Source organism: Staurois parvus, unplaced genomic scaffold (genome assembly GCF_062004578.1).
Source record: "Staurois parvus isolate SC_StPar_1 unplaced genomic scaffold, SC_StPar_1.0 ptg000704l, whole genome shotgun sequence".
Taxonomy (NCBI): Eukaryota; Metazoa; Chordata; class Amphibia; order Anura; family Ranidae; genus Staurois; species Staurois parvus.
In genome coordinates this window covers 7,698,395-7,720,317 of record NW_028318500.1, presented here as the reverse complement: position 1 = coordinate 7,720,317, position 21,923 = coordinate 7,698,395, and the positions used below count along the sequence as shown (strand labels likewise).

The following is a 21,923-nucleotide window of genomic DNA, read 5'->3' as shown; positions in this document are numbered from 1 at the left end:
TCCATACTTTGGAATAGATAGCCCTTGTAACTGGGTTTCGGAAGTTAACTAATGTTTGTACCACTATCCAAAAATCCCTTTTTTTTTTTACAACTACGCCTCAGATACCACTCTGAAAGGTTTAATGTGTCCAAGCCTGAACAATGCACAGGACCCTGGGATAAGAGGTCTTTTCTCTTTGGAAGAAATACTGGAGGACCCGCTGCCAAAGATTTCAGAAGGGCGAACCAAGGATGTTTCGGCCAATATGGAGCTATCAGACTGAGATCCAATTTCTCCAGGTGAAGTTTCTGTAAAACTGCTGGAATCAACCTGATGGGTGGGGGAAGGCATAAGCTAGACTGTAAGGCCATGGATTCGCAAGGGCATCTATGGCTACCGCTGTGTCCCCCGGATTCATGGAAAATAATCTCGGAACCTTCGCATTTAATTGAGAGGCAAAAAAGGTCCATTTCCGGTTGGCCCCATATAATTGTAAGCCAACAGGAAACCACCTCAGGGAGAGCCAATTCCTCCCGGCATACTGCCTGAAACTATTTACAGTAGACTCCCAGGTCCTTTTAAGAAAGACATCCCCTTTCTTGTCCATAGGGTCCCCAAGGACTCCCATGTCCTCGAACACCAGGTCAGATTTCTTTGAAATATTTGACAAAGGTGCATCCAATCTAGGATTTTTATTGGATCACTAGATGAAAATAGAAGAGAAAAACCTAAAAAAAAAAAAGGAAACAAACCTAGCCATCACATCTAAGCATTGGTAAGCTGCAATATAATAAAGGTTTGCTTTTGGGTTTAATACCACTAACTGTATTTTGAGTACTGCTTTAAATAGAACCTAGGCTATGGCGTTGACTTGCTTTGAACTGTTGAAACTACAGTTGCAGTACGAGAACCCACAATATGGAAAGTAAAAACGAACAAAACTAAACTAGACCATTTAATTTACAAGAAATTTATTGTTTAAATCTACAATTTGAGAAAAAAAAATAGACTCCTTTCACATGACAGCCACAACCAGAGTAATGATGCCTATCTTCAAAGAAAAAGCTTACTACAGAACATGGGCCTCCATTTAATACACAGGCCCACAGCCATTAGTTTCATGTCATATACCTTTTTCAACAGCAAGAAGCCCATCAGTTCAGGTCTGCTAAGCATTGCAACTTGCTCACCTTCAATTGCTCCACAGCAACACACACTACTCTTAGTTATACACTGCATCCAACACCATTATTCTGCCCTACAACCCAGGAGCTTGAAATTAGCATTGTGTAAGCAGATTATGGCTCACACACCCATCCAACCAGTGGCAAATAAAGAAAATAAAAAAATCAAATACTGCAGATAGTGATACTAAGCAATGAGTGCAGAGAAGATGGGAAGATGAAGATCAGATCAAATGTGCTGTTTATTTTGTGTGAACCATAGAGGTACTAAACAGAAGTTTCTTTTGCTTCTTCTTTCTCTTCCCTCCTTTCTCAACTGAAAAAAAAAAATAAAATAAATAAATAAGGGGCTTGAAGAAGAAAAAGTACATAACCATTTTCAGAAGCACTCTTACTTGACAAAGGAGGAGTAGGAAGCGTAGAGTCCAGCTTCAGAAAGGCTGCTTCCATGGCCTCACTAAATGAATTCTGGAAGCTTGGTACTGGGACCCTTTCAGAGCAATCACTCTCCCCATCACTGTCTGCAGGGCCTGTGCTCACTGCTGGAGTTTCTAAACATGAAGATAAAATCAGTAAGGTGCCTTGTTTATAAACAGGTGGGGGGGGGGGGGGGGGGAATGTAGGACATGCTGACCTTTCTTTATTGCAGCTTTGGGCCATGATTCTGATTTTGCTTTTCCAACCCTTAGCATCTACAAGAAAACAGAACAGTTCAGATAAAACAAGAAAAAAGGATTTTCAAATTGGAAAAGGTGTTTTTGGACCATTATTTAACAGCTCTAAGCGTAATAAAAAATACTGTTTGTATATAAAAAGACTGCAGGGAAGGCGAATGACTGCCTAACCACATCCCGCCCATCAATTTGACTCCTCCCCCTCAATGAGTAGTCCAATGTTTAAACCACTAATGCCAACTTACAATGCAACTAAACCGTAGTTTATATACCTCTCCTCCAGCTTTGCTCCCTTACGGATGCTTTCATGTCTTTCTGGGTTTGTAGGAAAGTTAATTAATCCTGGCACAAAAATGTCAAGAACACACACACACTTTAGAAAATTGCTGCCAAGATACTTTTATTGCAAAAGAGACAAGTATCTTCTGCAATAAAAGCCTACTACCCAGCATAGTTCCATTAAAAAGGCTATGATTTGACTTTACGGTTCTTGCACTGAACTAATAAATGCTGGCACTAAGGACTGAAAAGAGCAATGCCTTGTTCCGAATCAGGAGGAATTAGAAGATCTCTCTATACAGGATGCAGTCAGCATCCAATGGGTCTTTGAGTGCATGAATAAAAGGAGAAGTATAGCCAAAGCTATTTTGGCTATACTTCTCCTGTAGGTCACAGGAGTGCAGTTCATTCTGCACTCCTGTGATCCGCTTTCATTTGACAGCAGGATTAAGCCCATTGTCTGCTGACATCAGAGCCAGTCCAGACTCTGAAAAAATCCACCCAGAAGTCTGGATCAACAGGTTGCTCAGCCTCTCATGATACAGAGGTTGAGCCAGCCCCTTTTACCCCCTTCACAGCCCAGCGCTCGAATAAGTGCTGGAGGGGCAGAACAGAGATCCAGAGACTGACAGACCAGAGGGGGAGTGATTGGTGGGGTTTGATTGCTCAGTTCTCACTGCAGAGCCGGTGATTGACAGATGCTGCATCCACCTAGGCTAGTATAAATGTTTTATTTATTTTTTATTTACAAGTTCATACTTCTCATAAAATGAGGAAGAGACAAAGCCTTCAAAAAAAGTTTAAACATTTTCTAGTCCAAGAAATGAAGCTTACTATGACTCACCTGAGCAAAGGAAGGACACTGGCCACTGTCCTCTGGGTTTGCAGGAGGATCAATGGGACTTTCAGCACCTTGGCAAAACATGGGACCTACAAAAACAAAATGTATTAACCCAGAAGTAAATGGTTTTCATCAGGTCAAAACACAATCGCTTGTTTTCAGGATACTTACCAGTCTGTGAAGCTGGGCTGCAGCTTAGTGGCGAAAGTGCCATAGAGCTTTGTGAATCTGCAGTGGACAGCACAGAAAATAAACCTGGGAATGTGAGCTCAGCAGAGGAACTCACTGCAGGAAACTGTTGCAAGTTTTCCAGGGCAATATGCATTTCAGGATCTGTGAATGTTAAAACGCACAACATTAAGTCATCCCTGTATAAAAGACTGGCAATTTTTACAGCACAATAAAAAAGGACAAAGTTCTGTTCAACAATTTAGCATTAAAATATTGCAGAGATTGGTTTATGGACTAGCATAGAACAGAAACTGACTAGTCCTGACCCAAGCTTACATTTTCCTTGCTTCTTGTTTTCTTCAATCTCGATTCTTTTCTCTCTGCGACGTTCGTCGCGTGCCTTTCTCTGCCGCTGCCTTTTTCTCTTCTCTACTTCATCTAAAGGAGAAATGTAAAAGCATTAGGCATAATTTACAGAGAATATGATGAGAATGCTAGACTTTGTTTTACTTTATATACTGAAATAGACTCGCATACAAAGACTGCTGGTGCTGATCAAAAGGGTACTATAGAATCTGTTTCTAGTTTCCTAGATTGTAAGCTCTAACGAGCAGGGCCCTCGGTTTCCTCTTGTACCAAATTGTATTGCAACTGTTATCTCTACCTTCATTTTGTAAAGCGCTGCGCAAACTGTTGGTGCTATATAAAACCTGTATAATAATAAAAATAGAGTAGGTATTTACACAAACACTGATGTCACTTATGACATTCCTGCATCACTGATTATAAGGCTAAAGGACACATTATTATTACTCTTCAAATAGCAGGTCTAAAAAGGGTGTGCCTAGCTGAAAAAGCACAATACTATGCTATATAACTGGATAACAGACCACAGAGATCTGTTAAACTTTGCTTCCCAGGTGAGGAATGCAGCCAAGAACTGAGCAACAGCTATAGGTCTCTGACAGGAGTAAACAAGTTTGTGAGGTCGGATTTCCTAAGCATACTTGCTTTTAGCACAGAAATCAAGTTTAAAGCTAAAAACATACACATGTCCCTAAGTCCTACCCTTCCTTGCTCTCCAAAGGAGAATACAGCTTTGGTACTACAGGTTTTATTATGTGCCTCTTCAACATCTATATACAAAAAAACTTTTTTTTTTTAACTAATAAAACTACCACCATCATTTTAGAGTAAACCACTGAGAAAAAGTTAATGGGACAGAATATTCTCGGGTTCATTTTTAAAAACTGGACTTGAACTACGAGTTATAGCAAAGGCCTGGAACAAGCAAGCAGGGTGGCAATTCAGAGGTTACTGGTTGCATACTTGCTTCACCTGTGGCCCTTGATAGTAAAGCCAGGAACAGGATGACAGTTCCTAAGCCTGAAAAATTCATTAAAAAATAGTTATCACTTTTCTTTGTAAAATTAACAAAATACTGACTAAAACAAATTTTGTATTGGCAAACATCCTGGACATAATTTAGTTTATTCTGAACGGAAAAGGAGCTAAAAAAGCATGACATGTTATTTAAATTTCCCAAAAAATATCCAGCAGTTTTCCACTTACCAGCAAAGTAAGACAAAGTTTGCTCTGAAACAGCAGGTGGTCCAAGTGCCATCTCACAAATACTGAATTCACAGGTAAGAGGCAGATGACAGAGATAACGGTGACGTCTGCGCACCTCCTGAAAGTAACAGAAAAAATACCTCAGGATCTTAATTCATAAATTTGTAGTCTGCAACTGAATTACTGCAATGGTTTGCACAGAACCACAGAATGACCTGCAATTACTGCATTTACTTGGCTACAAAGATGCATCATGCAGGTTCTGAAACAAAGCTTACAACAGGGAACCTACAGTGAATCTCTGGATGTGATGCAACACTGACTAGGACAGAGGTGGCATGAAAAGTATTCCTGGCAATTTATCACCAGGCTTGGGAGCCTGATGTTATAATGCTGACAGCCAGAAAAAACACTCCAAGGACAGGCCAGAAGGAGCAGAAGCTCCAAATGGGAAGTGAAAATAGAATTTCCTATGCAGGAAGGGGCATCTAGATAAAACTGTGCGTCTGACTAAAGTTGAATAATGTCCTTGCTATCGGTGTAGGCCATTTACCTACCTCATGAAGCCTTGCTGGAATACTCCCAGGACGTTGTTGGGATGTTGTTAAGCGAGGCCTAGTCATTACTGCCCATCCCCATCATCACAGGGGTGAGCTTTTTCTCTGATTCAGACCTCCTTACATACTCTCTCTCTCTCCTGATACAGAAGCTCTGAGCTCAACATTTGAGAGCTCACTCCTGTGATGGAGGAGGTGGGCAGTAACATGTAGGCCTCACTTAGCAATGTCCTGGGAGAATTCCAGTCAGGCTTCATGAGATATGTATATGGCCTACACCTATAGCAAAAGCATTATTCAATTTTAGTCAGAGCTGTCCACTTTACCTGCATAGGCAGTTCTTTGGTGAAAGTGAACTGTTTAAGATGTACTATGTCACCAACCTCAAACTAAGTGCACACTTACTTAGCAATCATACAGCTTACATGAGGGAATAGCAGTGTCCTTTGTCTTTGTGGTCCACACTCCTAAGGGCAAGGCTTATACCCCAGTGGTCTGCTGTATTTCACCCTCCATGAACATTCAGAGAAACAGGAAGAATTCATGTAAAAGATGGGTTTTCTGACTTTTAATGTACACAATTTCAGGCTCCACATACGAGAACCAGTAACACTATAGCCCACCACATTCCTTCTGTTCCTCAAATACATGAAACCAGGTTGCTTTAACGTTGTCACAAAGCTCTGACACTAAAAAGCTGGCCATACATGGCTTGTTTTTTTTCCCCAGACAGTGGGTTGAAACTGAACTAATTCCCCCATCCACGAATTAGAGGTGGATGCAGGAATCCTTCCTTCTGTGTAATAGCATCCTGACGGAGGGCAAACATATTGATCAGAGCTGCAGCCTGTGACTTATGAATAGGAAGAGCCAGACATGAATTGAAATTTGGCCAGTCGCTGCTGAACTTTGATCTATTGCTAGCTCAACACCCACCCCCCCCTTCAATCCAAAAGGTTTCATTATCCTGGACATATTTACCAGATTAGTGGACTATACATTTTTATTGAATCCTGTGGGACTCACTAAGGAGCTTTTTACAATACTCACTCCATCCAAAAATACAAAGCAATTTCACGTCTGAAGTCAGAGGTCTGACCCTTCCGTAAGTTAGGCCTTGCATCATGACCAATGCTCAGATGCAGAGAACACAAGAGCTCCCTTTGAAGCCGAAAATACAATTTGTGTTGTTGAGCACCCAGGGTTTTAAGGCTCTTGGGATACTCTGGAAGATATCTGAAGGTACATGCATTTTACCCCACCAGTAGTTTACAACTTTAACCATCAGCACAGCTTCAACTAAAGGAACACTAAATATCCTAGTTCTCCAGAAATAATCTATATGCATCTGCTACTTAATGTTCCTGTAATCCATTTTTCATGAATTTATTACGGTTTTTCTGCATCCTTGCAACATGCTCCAAAGGCCCCAGAACGCTGCCACACACCCACACACACTTCCATTTGTTTGAAATGAGTAGTGCATGCTAGTTGTAGTCATGTGTACTACTTCATGTGAGCAACTTTCTCTAACAGGAAGTTGGAACACAGCAGCAAAATAAATTTAAAAACATTAATACCATTACACACCTGATTGTACTGCAAATAGATAATCTCTCACCTCCGTCACAGTAAAGCCATCAATTTCTACCACTGTAGCAGTGATAGTTTCAGGGCATTGCTCCAGACTTCCATATTCATGGACAAGGCAGCGCACATTCACTGGATGCAGATATATGTGCTGACCGTCTACAGCTGCAGAGCAAAGGATTGGTTACTGTTTGGAAATGTAAACTGTTGAATTCAGATGGCAGTAACTTGCTAAACAAACCTTGGTAAAAGTAATAGTAGTGAGGTGGTCCAGAGCTGGATGGAACAGCTGCAGGCTTACTCTTTTGAGAAAAAGTAGTTTCCTCTGTGGGTACATCACTGCCCTCAGCAGACACAGGTGCCAAGCTTGCAGACTCTAAAGACTGGCACAAGTCTTCACATATTGGATCCTCAACCTCCTCATCAAAAGCAGACACATAATGCACTACCTGTTAGGAAATTAAGAAAAGCATACTAAGTGGACAGTGACCTCTCCCATCTGTGTTTATTTTCAAGAACACTAGTTAAGCATTTCCCACACTATACTCTTGCCTATTTTTAAACTTAAACACATGTTGTGTAGCTTTTTAGTTATTTTAAACATTTTTGTTTCCATGGTGATACACCAAACGTGGTTTTTAGTTTATTAAAGCTTTGTAATGTAAAAAAAGAGAAAAACAGAATGCAGGTGTATCAATCAAAAATGTAGCTTTAAGCATTAGCAATGTAGTAATGGAATAAAATATGTCCTTATCAAACTTTCACACCACTGCATTATATGGTTTCTACAAGTTACATAAGTGAGAGCTCAATATACATCTCAAGCTTTTCTACTGTTTAGCTGAACAAGATATTGTACTCAACAGCCATTTACCATTCTACAAAAACAAAACCTTCTTATGGCTTTGCTTAAGTTTATAGATGACGTACAGTAGTTTCTGAAGAAGATAGATATAAATGGTTTTGGTACTAACACTATAGTCAGAGTCTGACTTTTTCTCTTGAGAGTGTGTCTCCACCTCCAAAACCTCAGTGTTGGCTTCAGTGGACCCATCATCCTGTTTACAGGGTGCCTGAAGGAGGTCTTGGCGATCCTATAACGTATCAATGAGAGTGCACATATTAGTAATGCAGTATAGGACCAAACCAAGAAATTACATTTTATAAAATATATGCTTTATGTATTCAATTCTTTGTGACCTTAGGCCACAATCACTACACCCCCAACAATGATCACTGAAAGAGTATTTCCCCTGTGTTTGGCAAACCTACCAACACTGAACTAACCTTTAAATCCTGAATTGCAGCTTCTATAAAACAGGCTTCAGGAGTTTCCCCCTCAACACTGTACTGCTCCAGAAGTGCTGCCTTCTCTTCATTTATGACCTGCTTCAAGATCTGCTTTTTGGAAGCCAGAAGAAGCTTGGAGAACAAACTATGTTCCTCATCTGGAAAAGAACAACCATTGTAATCCAGAAAAAGATATTCCTAACTACATATGAGAATAGTGGAGGCCTATTACGTTCACCCCAGTACCCAATCTTTAGGATATTGTAAGCAATTGTTTCAGTGCTAGATGTTTTATGTTAACTTGCCCTCCAAAGGATTTACCCCCCACCCCCCTTCCTGACCAGGCCATTTTTTGTGTTACGACTCTGCATTAATTTAACTGATAGTGTGGCCATGCAACATGGCACCCAAATGAAATTTACATCCTTTTTGTTCCCCCACGCATAGAGCTTTCTTTCAGTGGTATAAGATCGCCTGTGCGGTTTTTATTTTTTGCGCTATAAATAAAAAAACAAAAAAAAACAAAAAACAACCTGGCAATTTTGAGAAAAAAAAAAAAACATTTTGACTTGCTATTAAACATGTCCAGTAATAAAAAAAAAAAAGAAAAAGCATTTAAAAAAAATCAAATTTAGGCCAGAATGTATTCTAAAAAAAATCCCAATCCATGTAAATTAATTGGTTTATGTGAAAGTTATAGTGTTTACAAATGGCAGTATAACCACACATCACGATTTTTTTTTTTTCTTATTAACCAGTAATGGTGACGAATGCAGCAGGCATTCTGACACGGGGGGCGGGGTTTGGACTTTGGACGACTGACTTTGTGTCACGGACTTCCCCAGTGACAGCAATACAGTGATTAGTGCTAAAAAAAATAAAAAATAAAAAAGCACTAAAAAGCACTGACACTGTACTAATGGCACTGGGCATGAAGGGGTTAACATCTGGGGCAAAGGGTTACCTGTATGCTGTGTGTGCTTCACTGTAAGCACACTTCTTTGCATGGCTCTGCTATGCAAAGCCATGCATAGCAGTATGCAGGAGCTGACAGGAGAGAACTGTATTATTTACTTACAGTTCTCTCCCTCTGTTGGTAATGTGCCTCGATCACCGGGTGTCAGCGAGTAATCACCGGCCGGGACCCAGTGATTGACAGCAGAGGCCACGAACAGCTGCGCAGGTAGGGCACACGCCCCCTACCCGGAAATGCATAATCACGTACACACACGGTTTTGCGCACCCGTGCCACCCTGTAGCAATATTACTACTATAGGGCGGACAGCAAGCGGTTAAAAAGGTATTATACCTAAAAGTAAACATTTATCATATTGCAGCTTATCGATTGTTAGATGTGATGTCTGCATTAATTTTCTTTTTTAGGCCTTTTCTTTTATATTCATCTAGTGATCCAGCCAGCAAGTCTGTTGATTTTCAAAAGCACAAGCTCCCCACGCTTGACAGCCGTGAATTGTGGCGTGGGTAGGGTGCACGCACGTCCCCTACCCAGAAATGCAAAATCACGTATACATACACGTGATTTTGCGCACAACTGCCACCCTGCAGCAGTATTTCTGCTATAGGGCGGAGCTAAAACGGTTAATAAAAATACTCAAACCGGATTTTACTTTCATAAACTTAATTCCTTCACGTATACCCCATTTTCTATCAGATTTTACCTCCCAGATGAATAGGCTCATCCAACTTCATCCACTTAGATTTGGGCATTGCCACAAGGACACCCTTTTCTCTCCTCATTAGCTGCATCGTGATGGTATCACCCACGCTATAAAGACGAGTTTCTGTGGCAGCAACACTGAAAAGAGAGCAGTAACAGAAAAGTTTAACCCACATTGTTCCCCAATTTAATTGGGAGTCAAGTAAACAGTTTCTAAATTGTGGGAGAAATCCAATGGAAACAAACACAACAAAAAGTACTGGTTGAAATCAAATTAGCGTAAACCCATTGGCAGGCAATGGGCCAGTGTTAATTTCGTCGTCAAAAATATTTATAGTTATTGTCTGCAGCATGTTCTTAGTGAGCAAAACTAAACAAAAATAACATTCTGTTTCAGTTGAGAGGTCTAAATTACAACTAAAACTACATTTTAGTCAAAACACGGACTAAAACTAAACTGAAATTTGCCGTCAAAATTAACAGTTGTCAAAAAGCATTACTCTTGTTACTTGATACTTGTTTTCATTATTAACAGAGAATGGTTTAAGTTTTTCTATTCAGGTAATATGTGCAATGGCATTACAGCCAATAGAGTTCACAGTTTGTGTTTTTTTTTTATATTTTAAAGTTGCACTTCTATTTTTCATAAAGTAATATTTGTTTAGGATACTGGAGATTTTAGTGAACTAAAATTTGACAAACAATTCAGATGACTAAAATAAGACAAACTAAAATGGCATTTTAGTCAAAAGACTAGGACTAAAACTAAATCAAAATTTGACATCAAAATGGGCATTTATCCACAAATATTCTTAAGATGTAAATAAGATCTAAAGACCTTGGTCTCACATTTCACACCAGAAGCAGTGGAATTGCTCTCCTCAGCTTAGTTCATACTTCTTCCCCCTCAGAACATATTCTCTGTGTTTACATTAGAGATTAGAAGGTTGGAATATGGAAGCAAGGTGAGCCAAACTGCAGAGAAAACAAATTTTAGTGCTTCTGGTGTTGACACTGAGGATAAAATGATCCCCGCACCTACAAGCTACAGGAGCCAGTTCATTTTAACCTTTTGCCAACCACATAATGCATGCTTGCAGTGACAGAGAGGATGGTCCTCAATGTCAATGGTGGCAGAGGTTTCAGCGGTGACAACACTCACAGCACAGAGGCCAAAGCTGTTACAGACATAACCAGGTCTCTATGATTGGGAGTCAGGGAGAGGGCTCCAGGTCATTACCACTCTGACAGCCAATGTCAGTGATCGGGAAGTCTAAGTGCTAAGCCCAAGGTAAAAGGGCCACAGGGAGTGGGGTTGGAAGGAGTTAAGAACCTCCAAAACTGCATTAGGACAGTATGAGAAAGTGCCATAAGATTACGGTTAGAACGATCACATAATTATCCAAGTCATTTTTATTTAGATCTACCTATAAGCAATAGCAAGTTTCACAAAAAATGGAATTTAGGAACACAACTTACCACTATAACTGCCACAGAGGTACAAATGTAAATATATACATTGTTGGTGGCTAGATGCCTTAAAAGAGAACTCAACCCATCAATGTAACAGTTTGAAAAAAATTTGTTATATTCCTGGCATGCCAGCTGTCACATTTGCTTTGTGCTTTCAACCAAACTGTGAAACCATCAAATGGGTGCAATCATAACTGATCACATGTGCAGCACCATGGCAGTTGCAGATCAAACAGAGGCTAAGACTGCAGCTTCCATGGTTTAAAAGGAGAGGAGGGTTTAGTTCCACTTTATCACCTTTCATTGTTTCTGCTATCAAATTCTGCTGTAACTGTATTGTGCTCAACAGAATCCAGTCAAACTAAAGCTTCTGTGGGTCTTCATTTAAATTACCTTTTAAGGTCTTTCTTCATAACGGAGCTATAACAAATTGGACATCTACTCCATTCCTTTTCACTCAGTGACAAGTAATGTAAGATGCAAGCCCAGCAGAAAATATGCCCGCAGCGGGTAATCTTGGCAGCAACCGGGGGATAAAGACAAATGGGACAGGAGGGCACTTCATGGCTGCAAATGCGCTGTGGAAATGAAGGAGACAATTACCAAGGTATAAATGGACAATAGTGCCCCCACCATATAAAGATATTGCAATTTTTCCACAAATTAAAAAATATTAAATGTCCTTATAGTTTACATGTAAGAAATACAAACAGGATCTTCATGAATTACAGAGTAAAGTTTCTTAAAGTAAAAAAACAAAACAAAAAACCCACCACACACAGACACTCCCACAGTAGGTCTCTGCCTAAAACATGGCACAGATCATTACATAGTGTATAGTAAAAAACAAAGCTGCATAAATCCTGGTTACCAGGGCAGCCAAACGTGACTTTTTTTTTTTTTTTTTTTTAACTACCTAGCAGCAAAATAGCATTTTTTTGTACAGAAATAAGGAAACGGCCACTTTTGTTTTCCTTTAATGTGCCCAGTTAGAGGCATATGGAGACTGCCATTGCTGAACTCCTATTAAAGATACTAACTGCCTGGCATCAAATTTCAGTCTCTACACTTCCAGGTCAGAAACTCAAAGTATTGAGTTCAAAGCATCAGCATGAAAGCCAGGCAACTTCAAAAAGGAGAGATCTGCAAAAGCAGGCCATACATTTGTATCATGACAGGTGTACATGCTCCATAGATATATTTATAATTCTCTCTACCTTTTAAAGGCAGAAGAGAATGCAGTGAAGCCAGGGCTCCTTAAAAATCTAGCAGCACCTGCATAGGCGGCCTGCAACAGCTTTGAAACCCCCCTATCAATAAACTGCAAAGCTTCAACACTTCCTGGAAGTGTGAACGTTTGTCTGCTCTATACTATCTATTGGCCAGTGAGACAGTGCAAAAAAGAACGCCAGCGCTTTCCCTCATCAGAACAGCCTATCATTCATGCATAGTGGGGTTATGGAGTGGGTGGGGACTGAAGGCAACCGTCACATCATAAACCCATACCCAGAACCTATGGGAACTGTACGAAGCAAACAAACTGCAATAGATATCAGTTACCAAATACTAGAGATGAGCGAATTATTCAAAAATTCGATTCGGCTGATTCGGCGAATTCGCGGAATAAATTCGATTCGAGTCGAATATATTCGCTGCGAATTTAACTTATAAAAGGGTGTTTCTAGGCTTCAGAGAGCCTTTATATTAGTGCAGAACACTGTACCTTTAATTTAAATGCCCTTGGAGTCTGCTGGGGAAGAGAAATAATACTGTCAGTCAGTATGACATGCAGATGAGTGCCGTCGATCTTAGAATCACCGCACACTTCATTCATTTGGGCAGTCACGGGCCAAAACCAGAGTGTGGAGCCACAGTGTGGCGGTGGAGGCAGCAGCAATGGGAGGCCATACAGCACCCTATGACAAAATGGAACCCACCAGCAGTGTGAGGAGACCTGAAAGTGGCACATGGCAGAGTGTGGCGATGGAGACAGCAGCAATGGGAGGCCGTACAGGGACCCATGACACACTCTGGACCTGGCAGCAGCATGAGGAGGCGGTACAGGGGCCCATGACAGATTACGGGCCTGGCAGCAGCATGAGGAGTCGGTACGGGGGCCCATGGCAGATTACGGGCCTGGCAGATGACGACGAGGCTGCCAAGTGCGATCAGCCTCATCATCATCAATTAGGGTCTCCGCCTCACTACTAGCCCCCTCGGCTGCGTGTGGGTCAGGAGACAGACCTGTCTCTAGACCGGCTACCGAGCCACTCTCCTCGCCAGTACTTCTTCGCCTGGCTGCTGAAGAGGCGGATGTCTCCCCCCGTTCCTGACCGCCCTCTGTTAGCTCTTCCTCACTGTACAGTGGGGCTGAGCCCACAGCATGCGATACTTCGCTTGGTGAGGGAACACCAAAGGACAGGGGCAGGTAGAGGACACGTGATTTCAGTGGGCTTGCTCCCAGGCCATGCCAACTAACGGTTGTGTCTGACGTACCCACCGACCGTTGGCTGTAGGTGTCAGAGGTGACCTGGGAAGAGGAAGACGACCGAGCCAACCAATCGATGACGGCAGGGTTGTCGGTGGAGACATGACCGCTGGATGACACCGGGAGCACTGGCCTCTGGCTGCGACTAGTGCTGCCTCGACCCCTTCCTCTGCTGCCACGTCTGCTCGCTCCTGAAACATTGCCTCCTCTGCCACTCCTCTGCGTGTTGTCTGACATACTCTTTAATTCAACGATTCTGTGTCCCTGAGTAACGATTCTGTGTCCCTGAGTAACGATTCTGTGTCCCTGAGTAACGATTCTGTGTCCCTGAGTAACGATTCTGTGTCCCTAAAGTCTCTCTGGCCCTAACTCTGTCCCTAATACAGACAGGTCTCTCTTGAATGACCGGAGGCTAATGGAGAATTGTAAGATGGCCGCAATTTATAGCTCCACCATTACACAGTGCTGGCTGGCTGCTGATTGGCTAATGCGATCACATGTCATGAATGAATGCATTATGGGTCAGCGCGCCTTCCCAGAGATCCCCGCTCCGTTGCCACACATGTCGCCGCCATTTTTGGGAAAATTCGATTCGTGCATCCGAAGTTTGCTAATTTTCGGATTCGGCGCGAATCGAATTTTTCCTGATATTCGAAACGAATTCCACTTCGCCATGATCGATTCGCTCATCTCTACCAAATACATTATCTTCCAATGTCATTTTTGTTAACACACCACAACAAAGATAGGAATACTGACCACTTGTTCCACTAGGTCCCAGCTAACCAAAGTGTCTGGATCAGTGAAATGGACACTGTAATCGTGATCATCCGATACAACGAATTGACAACTACAGAGAAAATCAAAGATCAGTCCAGTCTATACCAGGATAGAGAACACATTTACATAACTTACAAAAATAAAAAAGATAAAAACTCACTTTGCTTGCAGAAACAACTCCTTGTTAAATGGTTTGTGGCCCCACTTGTTGCGTCTGCTCCAGTTTCCATGGCTATCTCTATGTGCACCAGGATGACCTCGGGGCTCATAGGTAAAGTTCAATAAGTGGTTCAAGTTTATTTTCTTAGGTCCTGAATACTGGGCTGGACTGAACTCTGCCCGTTGAGTCTCTGCTACCTATAAACAAAAAGCGGGATCTGTTATCTACCAAATACTTTTCAATGCGCGGTTCCCAGCTGTAAACACACCAGATCTTGCTTACAAGGCCCTTACCTCTTCTCGTCTTCCATAGGTAAACTGTTTAGTGCCCCCTCTCTGAGGTGGAACCTTGTTAAAAGTTTTGCTTTTCTGTGGACCGGAGCGGCGGGCCGGGCCGGCAAAGCTTTCATTTTTGGGATAAGAATTTTCACGTTTGCGGCTGTAGCGTTGCTTTGAACTGCTGCCACTTTTTCCGTCTAGAATACAAATAAATGGAAGCTCCGAATAAGATTGGAAGACAAAGCCATGTACTATTTCCATAGGCAGAGAAAATGCCTGTCCCTGCAAACTGCTTCCTTCCACTGTAAATAAATTCTGTAAACAAATACGTCACTGAATATCCTTATGACAGGGCAGGGTGTTATCTGTAGAAGCACAGCTGGGTGGAGCAATGTTTAGGCAGATCCTTTCATGCAAGATCAGATTGTAAAGAGTAAATCAGGTAACACAGCTCAGACCAACTACCACTTTTTTTTTATCTTTTCAACTACTTCTACACAAACAAAATATGTGAATCATGTACTTTAGCACTGTCTGAAGTCAGTGTTCTAATATAAAATGTTTAAAGAAGTGTTACACTTTATGAACCAATGCATGCAGCTGTGTCTGAAATCTGCAGCAGGCTGTTGATACATAATCTCTAGGCTGTTATTTGGACCAGTGTTGCTTGTGCGATCCTGCAATAAATTACTGTTTTAGGGCCCGTTCACACCAAATGCAGCTGGGCTGTGCTCGCATCCCCAACTCACAGTCAGGACTAAATGGTGTCAGTTGCTGTGGTCTGCACTGAAAAAGGTACCGTGTGCAGTACATATTCAGTTCAGTGGGTTGTGAAGCGAACCACTACATTGCAATGCCGCTGCATCTAAAGTGGAACTTTGCCCAAAAGGGGATGTTCCGGTTGCTTGCAACCTCCACCTGCAATGACATATTTGGAACTTTTTTTTTGTGGGGGGGGGGGGGGGGAAGCAGGTAACTGCTCCCAATTCCAGTCAGATCACCCCAATGATTTCTATGGACGTTTGGCCCTTCCTCCTTAACCTGCAGCCTTCTAGCTAGCCCCAGAAGACTGTGGGACCAGTCACAAAGCGCAGCGTGTCTTGTACATGCACAGTAGGAAAATGGCTGTGAAGCCATAAGGCTTCACTGCTGGTTTCCCTTACCCAAGATGCCGGCACCTGCCTAAAGAATCAGCTCGGGTGAGGACATTGCATGTCCTTATGTTAAACATGAGCACCTACAGTATTTGTAGCTGCTGACTTTTTTTTTTTTTTTTTAATATAGGGGAGACTGGAGCTCCTCTTTAATAGAACTCAGTTGAAATGTCATGAGTGACAGTTCAACAAAGTTCTGAGAGGGAGAAAAAGTAAACAGTGTGATGTGCCGGGATAAGCACAGCTTGCTGAAGAGAATGGGCGCCTTTTCCAAAACCATACCTACTGAAAGGAGTATACTTGTCTTTTTGGTAGCTTGTGACTGAAAGCAGTTGTTTAGTCTTCAAATATATTATAAAATAAAAAAAAAAATGGTCCTCCTGCAGGCTTAGGTCACGTGTCACTAGTGCATTATGACTCACTTTCCTGTAAAACTAATCCCTCCAGCGGCAAGCTGTCACCACTGACAGGGCTTCCATCCTCCCTCAGGGTTCACAGGCTCTTTGTTTCAATGGCTGAGCCACAATGTTCTCACTTCAGCACATGAGCATGGGAGTCACAATCGCAGCACAGTGCTCAGGATTGTCGACACATTCAGTGTGCCCTAAATACAGAGCATGGCGCATATGTGTCGGTGATGTCACCTGCTGCAAAACATGTGCACCATTTCTAGGAGATATTCACGTTACCTACCTAAAAGGTAAGCCGCCTTATAAAGCTTACCTGTAGGCAAAAGTGACCAAGCGGTGTTTACTACAGCTTTAATATGCTGCTGATTCTCATCAACTATATTCCAAGTGGAAAGGAAACGCTGATAACTAGCGTTTGTTTACATGTGATCAGCTGTGATTGGACACAGCTAATTGGGGTAAAGAGCCAATGTTATTGGCTCTTTACCCTGATCAGTGATGACACAGCTCAGCACAGATCACCCAACCAGGAGCATGCACGAGCGGCACAAATAGGACGACATCATGTGACGTCCACTCAGAGGAACAACGGGCCGCCCAGCCATCAATCTGCTATTGGCCAAGAATCGGTCAAACAGAACCTGCTTGTGGCAAAACAGCAGAAGACAGAAACAAAGGCCAGCCATGAAAGGGAGCGAGTCTGCTCCAGCAGATTCAGGGCTGTAAATGTTTTCATCATTCTAAGTTTGTGACTAGGGATATGCTGCAGAAGACAATATGAAACTGGAAAAATGTTACACGAGGCTCTCTGACCCCCATTTCCTCTATTAGGTCCGCAGTTTTGACAGTCATCTCAAGCATTACATATATTGTTTATTATGTGCGGCCCTCTGGTGATGTCAGAGGCCGCATTTGAGGTCCCCTTTAGCTCATACATTGACAACCATTGGTTTAAAGTATGTGAAGCTAAAAATGATTTCTAGCTTTGGATGAAGGAAGGATTAGAACCCCTGTGGGTATTTACTGCTATCCAGGGCTCCAAGAAATCTACTTACTGTTCTGTTGGCAATGGTTTCACAAGACCGGAAGGGAGAGAAAATATGAAACAAACATATGAAGAAATAAATGAGACAGAGGTTCTGTCCTCCGCTGATTTATAAATAAAAGGGTGCCTCTTTCCTTGTCTGTTTTTCCCTCCCTTCCTATCTGGTAAATCGTTGTCAGACAGAAAGGGGGTGTAAACGCTGTAATAAAGCCATGCTTAACAGTAAAACCTGACCTTCCTCTAAGGAAAAAAAAAAAAAAAAAAAAGTTTGCTTCTGCTTGGAGATTTCCTGTCTGATATATTTATTTACTACAGGTACTTATATAGCGCCGTCAATTCACGCAGTGCTTTACATATATATTGTACATTCACATCAGTCCCTAACCCTCAAGGGGTGTACAATCTAAAGTATGTGAGCAAAACAGGAATTGAGGAGAAGCTCAGAGTTCTGAAAAGCAATAAAATATTGACAGGGTTTAGCGTTCCTCTGCTAAATAAAAAAAAAATGCTTCTGTCTTTGTGAGATTTTGCCTCACTTCCTGTCTTGTAAATGGTTGTCAGCAGGACAGGAAGTGAGGATAATCTCTGAAATGTTGCCCTGGATAGCAGTAAAATCTGACTGGTGCAAGCTTTCCCCTACCAAAAGAAAAAAAAAAAAAAGTTTAACCTCTGTCTAGGGCTCTAGATGTCTCCTCACTTCCTGTCTGATATAATGTCTGCAGGACTGGAGGTGAGGATATCTTCTACTGAACCTCTGAATAGCAGTAAATTTCTATCCAAGGATCTACCCTTACTATACGAACAAAAAGTAAGCCCGTGTCTCTGTTGAGAATTTGCCCTCACTTCCTGTTTGGTAAATGGTTGTTGGCAAGACAGAAAGTGAAGAGTCTGTAGAACAGAGCCATAGATAGCAGTAAGAGCCCATTCACGCTTGTGCGACTTGTCATGCAACTTTGGGGTCTAAAGCTGCATGACAAGTTGCACCCCATGTTTCCCAATGAGTACCATTCATATCTGTGCGACTTCAAAGTAGTACTTTGGTCCAATTTTCATGCGATTCGATGGCCATAGACTTCAATGTAATTGCTCCAAAGTCCCATGAAAGTTGCACCTGAATGTTGTACACGCAACTCATGTGTGACTTCGTACAGCACAAACATCTTGGTCAAAGCCAACGTTGCACTCAGCCAAAGTCGCACTGTAAAGTTGCAATGAAAATCATACGATTTCAAAGGTGCACAAGTGTGAATGGAGCCTAAAACCTGACTGCTTCAAGCTTTCCCCTACCAAAAAAACAAAACCTGTCTGGGACTCTGTTGGGAATTTCCGGCAGACAGACAGGAAGTGAGGATAATCTCTACTGAGGCTCTGAATAGCACAGAAACTGACCAAGGATCTGCCATTACTGTACAAATAGAGTAACATCCACCTGTGTCTCTGTTGAAGATTTGCCCTCACTTCCTGTTTGGTTGCCAGCAGAACAGGAAGTGAGGATAATCTCTGGAATGGAGCCTTGGATAGCAGTAAAAGCTGGCAGGGGTTCTACTATTAAAAAATGAGAGAAAAAAAAAAGTTTTGTGTGGGTATACACTATAAATCTGTACGTTTCTTCCCCACAATTAGTAAATAACAGACAGGCGCGGTGCAGTGACAGGCCATGAGAATTGTCGGCCCCGCCCCCACACGGCTCCTTACCACTCTTAGGCTTAGAGTCCCCGGCAGGCCCGGTGGAGGCCGATCGGTTCTGGGTCTTGCTGGGATTGCTGGATCCGGGATCCATGTCTGTGGCCGAGCTGAGCGGCATAGACCGCGGGGAGGGCGGGGGCAGCACCGTGCAGGGGGCGGCTGGCAGCCAGGAGCATGGCGTTCAGGAGAGCCGGGGGACGAGGAGCGCGATTCATGGCGACATCTTGCTGTGTGCCCAGACAGAAAGAGAAATAGACAGGAGGCCGGAAGAAGGGCGGTAGAGGTGCGGGGATGAGGGAGCGGAGGGCCCCACAGGACGCTACGAGGGGACCGGGCGGTACAGGGCCCTGCTGGCCTACTTCACAGATCCGGCAAGGAGAGGAGGAAAGCGGCCGGTCCCGAGCGGGGAGCGGACCCGGGTGGTGGGAGCCCCGTGGGGACTCTCAGGGCCTGAGCAGAGGATCAGGAGCTGCCCCCTCCGGAAAGGAGCAGAGCACCGGACACCGCGTCTGTAATGGCGACTGACCGCCTGACGGTGCCAGAGTCCCGGATGACGAGATTATATAGAGGGGGCGTGCCCGGGCCGGGGAGGCTGCTGGGAATTGTAGTATCCGAGGGTGACAGCTGGGACAAGCCTCATTCCTGGCCTGTATGTATAGAATGGAGAGGGGGATGTAGCTGGCCCTGTATAGAACAAGACGTATTGGGGGGATATAGGAAGAGGGCAGGGACCAGAGCCCTGGGGCCAAAGCTGCTAACCAGGGGCCACTTTTTGTGCTGCTCTTGTGGCCCTTGCTGACACAGATCCGTGTTTTCTTATTGCTATGTTATAGTAGTGATTTCCAGCAGTCTCATGTAATATGCCTCCAGTCTAAAACTACTACTGTAACATGGTCACAGTCTCTGACAGTCTCCTACAGTCTTTAATCAGTCTCCGACCATCTCCTGTACCACATCTGCAGTCTCTGACCATCTCTTGTACATATCTGCAGTCTATGACCATCTCTTGTTCCATGTGGGCAGTCTGTAACCATCTCTTGTTCCATGTGAGCAGTCTCTAACCATCTCTTGTACCACATATGAAGTCTCTGACCATCTTTTGTATCATATCCACAGTCTCTGACCAGCTCTTGTACCATGTCTGCAGTATCTGACCATCTCTTGTAACATGTCCACAGTCTCTGACTGTCTCTTGTATTGCACACATAGTCTTTGACTATATCCCATTGTGCATCTGCTGTCTCTGTTCATTGAATTCTATTTGTGGCCCTTTTGTTGATATCAGTGGCTGCACTTGAGGCCCCGATATCCAGAAAGTTGACCACCACTGGACTAGAGCAGCGGTCTCCAAACTTTCTAAACAAAGGGCCAGTTTACTGTTCTTAAGACTTTAAGGGGGCCAGACTGTGGCCAGTGGGAGTACAGTTTTTCCTGGCATCAGTGGAAGTAAACAGTGTCTCATCTTTGGTATTATGAGAGAGAAATAGTGCCTAATCATTGGTGTCAGTGGAAGGAATAGTGGCTCATCATTGGTGTCAGTGCAAGGAATAGTTTCCCATCATTGTTGTCAGTGGAAGGAATAGTGCCCCATCATTGGTGTCGGTGTGAGGAATAGTGCCCCATCATTGGTGTCGGTGTGAGGAATAGTGCCCCATCATTGGTGTCAGTGGGAGGAATAGTGCCCCATCATTGGTGTCAGTGAGAAGAATAGTGGCTCATCATTGGTGTCAGTAAAAAGAAAAATGTCTCATGATTGGTGTCAGTGGGAAGAATAGTGGCTCACCATTGGTGTCAGTGGAAAGAATAGTGGCTCATTACTGGTGTCAGTGGGAAGAATAATACCTCATCGGTGTCAGTGAGAAGAATAGTAGCTCATCATTACTGTCAATGGGAGGAATAGTGTCTCATTGTTTTTAATGAGAGGAATAGTGCCACATCACTGGTGTCAGAGGGAGGAATAGTGCCTCATTATTGGTGTCAGTAGGAGGAATAGTGCCTCATCATTGGTGTCACTGGGAGGAATAGTGCCCCATCATTGGTGGTCAGTAGGACGATTAGTGCCCCATCATTGGTGTTAGTGGGAGGAATAGTGCCTCATCATTGGTGTCACTTGGAGGAATAGTGCCCCATCATTGGTGTCAGTGGGACGAATAGTGCCCCATCATTGGTGTCAGTGGGACGAATAGTGCCCCATCATTGGTGTCAGTGGGACAAATAGTGCCCCATCATTGGTGTCAGTGGGAAGAATAGTGCCCCGTCATTGGTATCAGTGGGAAGAATAGTGCCCCGTCATTGGTGTCATTGGGAGGAATAGTGCCTCATCTTTGGTCTCAGTGGGAAGAATAGTGTCCCATTGTTGAAATTGGTGGCAGGAGTTATGCCCTGTTGTTGGTGTCAGTGGACAGAATAGTGTCTTGTGTCAGTGGGAGAAATAGTGCCTCAAGGGCCGGTTAAAGGCGAGCAAGCGCCCTCCCTCCTGAAACCATACCAGGCCATATGCCCTTAACATGGGGAGGTGCTTTGGGGCACGGGGCTCCCCCCCCACCCAAAGCACCTTGTTCCTATGTTGATAGAGACAAGGGTCTCTTCCCCACAAGCCTGGGTTGTGGGGGTCTGCGGATGGGGGGTTTA

At 43.2% G+C, this 21,923-nt stretch overlaps 1 protein-coding gene across 1 annotated transcript; it reads right to left on the bottom strand.

Annotated features, from left to right (window-relative positions):
* Nucleotides 1–936: 936 nt before the first annotated feature.
* Nucleotides 937–19,839, bottom strand: RNF10 (ring finger protein 10). The gene is made up of 17 exons (XM_089653294.1): nucleotides 19,302–19,839; nucleotides 15,013–15,194; nucleotides 14,720–14,916; nucleotides 14,539–14,629; nucleotides 11,685–11,869; nucleotides 9,820–9,956; nucleotides 8,138–8,298; nucleotides 7,825–7,944; nucleotides 7,092–7,299; nucleotides 6,882–7,015; nucleotides 4,704–4,821; nucleotides 3,468–3,569; nucleotides 3,132–3,293; nucleotides 2,964–3,049; nucleotides 1,801–1,858; nucleotides 1,562–1,717; nucleotides 937–1,482 (listed from the first exon to the last, which is right to left on the bottom strand). The coding sequence occupies exons 1-17, from the start codon at nucleotides 19,408–19,410 to the stop codon at nucleotides 1,409–1,411; spliced, it is 2,280 nt and encodes a 759-aa protein (XP_089509420.1). The 5' UTR covers nucleotides 19,411–19,839; the 3' UTR covers nucleotides 937–1,408.
* Nucleotides 19,840–21,923: the final 2,084 nt, after the last annotated feature.

Excerpts from the sequence above, each read along its gene's own strand:
- RNF10 (XM_089653294.1), bottom strand. The coding sequence starts at position 19,410 with ATGCCGCTCAGCTCGGCCACAGACATGGATCCCGGATCCAGCAATCCC. Across the intron at positions 14,917-15,012 it reads CCTATGGAAGACGAGAAGAG|GTAGCAGAGACTCAACGGGC; the intron begins GTAAGGGCCTTG and ends TTTTGTTTATAG. Across the intron at positions 11,870-14,538 it reads GGGACCTAGTGGAACAAGTG|CGCATTTGCAGCCATGAAGT; the intron begins GTCAGTATTCCT and ends TCATTTCCACAG.